At 39.9% G+C, this 8,469-nt stretch overlaps 1 protein-coding gene across 1 annotated transcript; it reads left to right on the plus strand.

Annotated features, from left to right (window-relative positions):
- Nucleotides 1-1,427: 1,427 nt before the first annotated feature.
- On the plus strand, nucleotides 1,428-2,387 carry LOC111149535 (olfactory receptor 10Q1-like). The gene has a single exon (XM_022506628.1). It carries the CDS (start codon nucleotides 1,428-1,430, stop codon nucleotides 2,385-2,387), a length of 960 nt encoding a protein of 319 aa, XP_022362336.1.
- The last annotated feature ends 6,082 nt before the right edge of the window (nucleotides 2,388-8,469 follow it).

An 8,469-nucleotide genomic window follows, 5' to 3' on the forward strand; every position in this document is an offset into this window, starting at 1 on the left:
CATGGCCATTGCTGCTATAAACATTGGGGTACAGATGGCCCTTCTTTTCACTACATCTGTATCTTTGGGGTAAATACCCAGTAGTGCAATTGCAGGATCATAGGGAAGCTCTATTTTTAATTTCTTGAGGAATCTCCACACTGTTTTCCAAGTTTTTAAAAGATTTTTGTTCTATGGAATTCTGCATCCATTTTGTTCTTCTTTTTCTTTTTCTTCTTTCCTGTAAAATTTTATTTATTTATTTATTTATTTTATTTGACAGAGAGAGAGAGATCACAAGTAGGCAGAGAGGCAGGCAGAGAGAGAGGGGGAAGCAGGCTCCCTGCTGAGCAGAGAGCCCATGTGGAGCTCAATCCCAGAACTCTGAGACCATGACTTGAGCCGAAGGCAGAGGCTTAACGCACTGAGCCACCTAGGTGCCCCCTTCTTTTTCTTTTGAATGATAGCTTCCTTTTCTCATTTTTCTCTTTAATTTTAGGGAAAGATATATTTTGTATGTTTATATATGTTTATATATATAATGTTTATATGTTTATATTACATCTACATGGAAAAATACATTCTTTTGTGATTGTTATTAAGATGACTAATATTAAATTGTTAAAGAATATATAAAGAATTAACTTTTCTCTAATCATCTACATCTAAGTAATAATGTAATTTATACTGAGTTACTCTTTATATGGTTTGAGAATATTGGCACAGTTTTACTTCTCTCTCTCCTTTCTCTTACCCATTTCTTATATTTTTATATCAGTCAAGAGGTTTTTAGATCTGGATTACTAGTAAAACTTATTTTTCATAATGAACTCCTTAAGAATTAGATCTGAGGGGCACCTGGGTGGCTCAGTGGGTTAAAGCCTCTGCCTTCAGCTCAGGTCATGATCCCAGGGTTCCTGGGATCCAGACCCGTATTGGGCTCTCTGCTCAGCAGGGAGCCCGTTTCCTTCTCTCTCTGCCTGTCTCTCTGCCTACTTGTGATCTCTGTCTGTCAAATAAATAAATAAAATCTTGAAAGAAAGAAAGAAAGAAAGAAAGAAGGAAAGAAAGAAAGAAGGAAAGAAAGAAAAAGAAAGAAGGAAAGAAAGAAAGAAAGAAAGAAAGAAAGAAAGAAAGAAAGAAAGAAAATCCATCCCCTGTGGGGGGGGGGGAGAATTAGATCTGAAACTCCCATTCTTTATAAAACAATATTTGAAATAATTATTTAGACACAACAGTGTTTTACTATCTTTTACTTCTCATGACTTCTACATCACCAAATACCCAACACTTAATTTTTATTTTAATTTTTTAACAAACAAGATTATTTGAGTAACTGAGTTATTATTTTTGCACTAAACAAAACTTGCCATCCTTTATTTTAGTCAGGCAATAAAGCAGCTGGGCAAAGGAAGATTCAGCACTTTCTGCTGTCCTTTGCAGGAGACATGTTTGCTAGGAGCCCCGTCCTCAACCAGTCCGGCCCCACTGAGTTCGTGTTCCGCGTGTTCACCACCATCCCTGAATTCCAGGTCCTCCTCTTCCTCCTCTTCCTCCTCCTTTACTTGCTGATCCTCTGCGGCAACACAGCCATCATCTGGGTGGTGTGCACACACAGCTCGCTCCGTACCCCGATGTACTTCTTCTTGTACAACCTGTCTTTCCTAGAAATCTGCTATACATCGGTGGTGGTGCCTCTGATGCTTTCCAACATTTGGGGGGCCCAGAAGCCCATTCCACTGGCTGGCTGTGGGGCGCAAATGTTCCTTTTTCTCACCCTCGGCGGTGCTGACTGTTTTCTTTTGGCGATCATGTCATATGATCGCTATGTGGCCATCTGCCACCCACTGCACTACACCCTCATCATGACCCAGAGGCTCTGCGTCCAGATGGTGGTGTGCGCCGTGGGCCTGGCCCTTCTCCTCTCCCTGCAGCTCACAGCCTTAATCTTCACGCTGCCCTTCTGCGGACACCGCCGGGAAATCAACCACTTCCTCTGCGACGTGCCCCCAGTCCTGCGTCTGGCCTGCGCTGACACCCGCGTGCACCAGGCCGTCCTCTACGTGGTGGGCATCCTGGTGCTGACCGTCCCTTTCCTGCTTATCTGTGTCTCCTACGTGTTCATCGCCTCGGCCATCCTGCGCATCCGCTCCGCCAAGGGCTGCCACCGGGCCTTCTCCACCTGCTCCTCGCACCTCACCGTTGTCCTACTGCAGTATGGCTTCTGTGCCTTGGTCTACCTGCGTCCCCAGTCTAGCTCCTCGGTGGACGAGGACCGCCAGTTTGCCCTGGTCTACACCTTCATTACTCCCCTCCTCAACCCGCTGATTTATACCCTTAGGAACAAGGATGTCAAAGGTGCCCTGAAAAAGGCCATCAGTAGCAAAGGAACAGCTGAAGCTCTTTAAAGTTTTAGGGGGAACTAAAAGACGTCCTTGAGCATGTGACAAATTAAAACTCTTATATACAAATGCCAGATTTACATTTGGAGTTTCATGAATTCTGTTCCTAACACATTGTTTTGCTACAGTTCATTTTCATTTTTTTAAAGTTCTTTGAAATGAAAACTGGACAGGAATACCGTAGGCTACTGTTCACTTAGCCACAAATTAAAAGTCTACATTTCCTCTGAAGCAACATCATTATCCTTGAAGCCTCCTCTTGAGGAGCAATGGTATTAACTGAGTCCTCATAAGGACATTTCACCTCATAGGCCTTATTCTTGTGTTTCTCTTAAAGTGTGACAAGTAACTGCCTGGTCAATGTGCCTGTTTCCTTCATTAAGCCTCTTTCACATGTTACAAGGTCCCTGTGGGTGGGTCTAATCTATATTCCCACATTTCAATCCAGGAATGTATGAGTAGATCAGGAAAGGTGGAGCAGAGTCAGTTTGCTCTGAGAATTAACAGATGTTGAGAGTAAACTGCCAGATTTCAAACATAAGACCCCTAGGTTTGGGAAAACAAGAGTGGGGCATCAAGTGTCATAGAAAAAACTGGGTGCCTGGGTGGCTCAGTCAGTTAAGCATCTGCCTTCAGCTCAGGTCATGGTCCCAGGATCCTGGGATTGAGCCCTGCATGGGGTCTCCTGCTCAGCAGGGAGCCTCCTTCTCCCTCTCCCTCTGCCTGCCACTCCTGCTGCTTGCACTGTCTCTCTTTCTGTGTCAAATAAATAAATATAATCTTTAAAAAAGAAGCAACCAGCCAATCTTACTATATTTATCACTTTGACAAAAATATTTGAAGTTATCATGTGCATGGTCACCCAAAACCTGGCCACTATAAATACTGATTTAGATGTATCCCATGGTGATATTTTGCATATCTATTGCTGCATCACACCACAGACTCTCAGTGTTCTCTTTACAATAGAAGTGGAGTCGTTAGTACCTTTAAATAGGCAGTAACCTTTTCAACATTGGCTACAGCAACTTCTTTCAAAATAGGTCTTCAAAAGCAAGGGAAACAAAAGCAAAAATGAACTTTTGGGACTTCATTTAGATCAAAAGTGTCTGCACAACAAAGGAAACAGTCGTCCACAAAACAAAGAGACAACCCAAAGAATGGGAGAAGATATTTGCAAGTGACACTACAGATAAAGGGATGATATCCAAGATCTAATCCAAGATCTATAAAGAACTCCTCAAACTCAACACCCAAAAAACAGATAATCAAATTAAAAAAAAAAGGGGCACGGATTGCATGGAGCACTGGGTGTGGTGCAAAAACAATGAATACTGTTACACTGAAAATAAATTTAAAAAAATTAAAAAAAAGAAAAAGAATATCTGTAATACTGATAACCCTTGTTAAATGTTATTAAAGTAAAATCAAACTGGCCAAAAAAAAAAAAATGGGCAAAAGACATGAACAGACACTTCTCCAAAAAAGACTTACAAATGGCTAACAGACACATGAAGAAATGTTCAACATCATTAGCCATTAGGAAAATTCAAATCAAAACCACATTGAGATAACACCTTACACCAGTTAAAATGGCAAAAATTGACAAGGCAAGAAACAACAAATGTGGGAGAGGCTGTGGAGAAAGGGGAACCCTCTTACACTGTTGGTGGGAATGCAAGTTGGTGCAGCTACTTTGGAAAACACTGTGGAGGTTCCCCAAAAAATTAAAATTAGAGATACCCTATGACCCAGATATTGCACTACTGGCTATTTACCCCCAAAGATACAGATGTAGTGAAAGAAGGGCCATATGTACCCAAATGTTCATAGCAGGAATATCCACAATAGCCAAATGGTGGAAGGAGCAGAGATGCCCTTCAACAGAAGAATGGATAAAGAAGATGTGGTCCATATATACAATGGAATATAACTCAGCCATCAGAAAGGATGAATACCCAACACTTGCATCAACATAGATAGAACTGGAAGGGATTGTGCTGAGTGAAATAAGTCAAGCAGAGAAAGACAATTATCATATGGTTTCACTTATGTGTGGAACAGAAGGAATAGCATGGAGGACATTAGGAGAAAGAAGAGAAAAATGAAGGGAGGGGTGGAATCAGAAGGGGAGATGAACCATGAGAGACTATGGACTCCAGGAAATGAACTGAAAGTTTTAGAGGTGAAGGGGGTGAGTGGATCAGGTAGCCAGATGATGGGTATTAAGGAGGGCACATATTACATGGAGTACTGGGTAATACATGGAGACAATGAATAATGGAACACTACATTAAAAAGCTTTTTTTGTGTGTATATGTGGAAAAAAGATGGTATTTATTTTTGGAGTTCATACAAAAATACCAGTTGCTATTATTTTCACATAGTGGACACTTCAGGAACTTTCGCAATGTATATCCAGACCATGCTCTGACATCAAGATACTGTATCACACTTAGAAACGAACCGAGGAGAATTTTGCTACATTCCATTTTAGAGAAATTACAGGATTTTATTATTTTTATTATTTATTTAAGTAATCTCTACACCCAAAGTGGGGCTTGAACTCACCAACCCAAAAAACTTTTATTACAGTAAGATAAATTATTAAGTAAATCCAATAAAAAATAAATAAATAAACTTAATCAGACTAGAGAATTAATTCCACAAATGCCAAAGCCAATTCAGAAAACTCATCCTTAATATTCTGTTCCTCTTGGTATCAAAAGCTGTATTAATCAGTGTTCTCCAAGAAGCAGAACCAATAGGTTGTATATATAGAGAGAGAGGGACAAAAAGAAAAATTTATTTTATGGAATTGGCTCATGCAATTGTGGGTCTGGTAAGTCCAAAATCTGCAGAGTAGGCCAGCAGGCTGAAGACCCAGGGAAGCATTGATACTGCAGTCTGAATGGGAAGTCAGTCTAGAGGCAGAATTCCCTCTTCCTCCAGGAACCTCAGTCTTTTTCCTCCTTTCAACTAATTAAATGAGGCCCACCCACATAATGGTTGGTAGTCCACTTTACTCAAACCCTCCTGATTTAATTGTTAATCTCACCTAAAAAAAAAAAACCTTCCCAAGTAACATGCAGAATTGGTGTTTGCCCAAATACTTAGGAACTATGGCCTAGTCAAGTTAAGACATAAAACTGACTACTAAGGCCCAGGAAATGACCAAAAAAAGGGGGTTGAATATAACCTCAAATCTCACTGGTATTATTTATGTTTCTATATTAGAAAACTGTGAGGAAATACTTTTTTTTTTTTTGAGGAAATCCTTTTAACAACATTTCATTCGCTAGAAACTCATAAAGTATTACTTCAAAATAATACAGTTATCTAAGTCTTAGAAATATATTGAATTTCAAAAAATTCTCAGTCTGATTAGTTTTAATCTTTAGAAAAAATTAAATCCTTGGTCTAAGGAGTTATTGAAAACAGTGTGACATTCTCTTAAAAATACATCCCTGGGGCACCGGGGTGGCTCAGTTGATTAAAGCCTCTGCCTTTGACTCAGTTCATGATACCAGCGTCCTGGGATCTAGCCCTATATCAGGTTCTCTGCTCATCGGGGAGACTGCTTCTGCCCCCACCCCTCGCCTGCCTCTCTGCCTACTTGTGATCTCTGCCTATCAAATAAACAAACAAAATCTTAAAAAAAAAAAAAAAAAGATATCTGAGTATATTAAAAAAAAAAAAAAAAGATCCTTATTCTGTACTCACTTTGCTTGGGATCCTGAAGAGCCACTGGGTTTTCAAGCTCAATAGTCAGTGGACATTATTAGAGGAAATCCAAAGAACCAAGTTAGTCCTATTTTTGCCACTGACTTGTTGGATGCTATGCAAATCAGGTCACTTCTCTCATCTCATATTCTTCATGAAGGCCTCTGGATGATAGGATTTCCAATATCCTCATGCTTGGATATGCTTAAATTTCAGCATTTTTTATTTTAGGCATGCTGAGTTGTTCTTTTTTCCCCCAAGCTTGGGATTCTTTTCTTCCATTGCATTTCCCTCTGTTAGAATTGCTTTTCTCCCAAATTTCATGGCTAATTTATTCTCCTCATTTATGTTTCAAGTCAAATGTCACCTCCTCAAAGAGGAGGGTTTTGATGACCTTCCTCCTTTAATCACTAACTATCCCTTTAACTTGTTCTATTTTCTTCATAGGACTCATCACTCTCTCATAATATCCAACTGACTTATTTACTGTGTTTATTGTCTGTTTCAGTAGCAACAATGGAAGCTCCATGAACTCAGGAATCTTGTTTGTCTTATCCTTCTTTGTGCCCAGACTTAGACATGATGAGCACATCCCATTCCATAAATACTGGTTTAATCAGTCAATCAATGATGAACCAAACTCTAAATGAGTGAACCCTAGGTCTGTAATTGTCAGCTACCAAAAAGAATATATCCAGTGTATGTTCCATCGTGAAAGATCTAACAGACTAATGAAGACTAGGGAAAGAGAAAAGCAATAAGGGTAAAGATATTAAAATTTTGCAAGTTTAAGATGGCAAAGTATATCCAAGCAGGGATATAATCAAACCTATAAAGTCTCTATAGTACATTGAATGAAAACATATGGTTTCTTCAAATCCTGGAGGATCACCCTAAGGGAATTATCTAAAAAGTAATGGGAAAGCTAAATGTCTGCCCAGTGTCCCCCTCAATTCATCCTTCTATGGAGAACCAAGGTTACCAAGGCCCCCTTTTTAATGTAAAATATAAAATACAGTCTTGGTTCCCCAGGGCAATAATAATTTGGGACTTGAGCTGGCCCAGCTATGACAGTCTGGTGAGACTCAAATCCTTGAAGCAAGAGGGATAAGTGACCTTCATTAGTGAGCTTGCTATTTCTTAGGAAATTAGATTGGATGCTGAGAATGTTGATTAAGGGTTTAATACTGGTCTTCACTTTGACAAGAATACCTCAGATCTCCCATTGACAAGAGATTCCAAGTGCAAGGATCGGTTTAGTTTGGATTCATTATCTGGTAACAGGGGAGATCCAACAACTATCCAACTACCCTCCTGGGAGATGGTACTTATTTATGGTTAAGACCCTAGATAGCAGAGCAATTTATGCTTGCCATGTCCTTTGTGGGGAAAGTTACTAAAGCTTCTGTCCCACGAGGCATCCTCTCTAGTCTCATGGTCCTTCTCTCCCTCTCCAGCAGAGCAGTCAGACCTCATCTGCTGGCTTCTATCCCTAATGAACATAACAGAGGAGACTGGCTCCATACACCGTTTTCCCTTCTCCTGGTAAAGGTAAGAGGAATTCTTTTGCTCCCTTCTTCTAGAATCACAACATACCAGGCACTCACTGACACCAGGCTAGAAAAGCAAGTAATGGTTTTACAAGTAGAGACTCTAGGATATTAGCAAAAGCTCATTCAGCCCACAGCAATCAGTGTTTCTCTGAATTCCCTTGGAAGGCCTGTTCTTCTGATTAAAACAATAATAACTAATCTTAGCCTAGATAATATTGAAGGGATGGCTAATATAAATTTGGACAAGTTTTAAGCACCTGTAAGGTGCTTCATTTAATCCTCTGCTATGAAGGAGGTATTATTAATATCATCCCTTTAAAAGATTCAAAGAAAGGAGAGAAGAATTAATATTTATTATGCAACTTAGTAGGTTTCACACATCAAATCAAGCGTTCTAAATACTTTATCCCAGTTAATTTTATCACAGCTCCACTAGGTGAATATTATTATTTACATCTTCTAAATGTGGAAAGAGATATTAATGTGAGTTAATCTGCCCCAGTGATTTTGCTATTAATAATAGATTGATATTCTATCTCATTCTGGTATTGCCAAATCTGCTAACCTCCTTATTTTATACAATCCTCTAATGCAACAATTTGAGAGCCACTCCAGTATCAACTCCTTGTATTTCCAGAATGCACACAGACAAGGCTTCCCGTGACACTTTGGCCACGTGGGGCTGGCCCAGCTGGAGAGATAGGAAGGAAGATGCAGACATGATGGGGGATGTGACTTGTAGACACTGAGGCGGGTGTGGATTCATGAACAGATGCCAGCATGGGCAGATTTCTGGGGATGACATTGAAGTA

This window comes from Enhydra lutris, unplaced genomic scaffold, assembly GCF_002288905.1.
Source record: "Enhydra lutris kenyoni isolate GAN:26980312 unplaced genomic scaffold, ASM228890v2 scaffoldscaffold22, whole genome shotgun sequence".
Taxonomy (NCBI): Eukaryota; Metazoa; Chordata; class Mammalia; order Carnivora; family Mustelidae; genus Enhydra; species Enhydra lutris.

Coding starts and splice junctions, on each gene's coding strand:
- LOC111149535 (XM_022506628.1), top strand. CDS start 1,428: ATGTTTGCTAGGAGCCCCGTCCTCAACCAGTCCGGCCCCACTGAGTTC.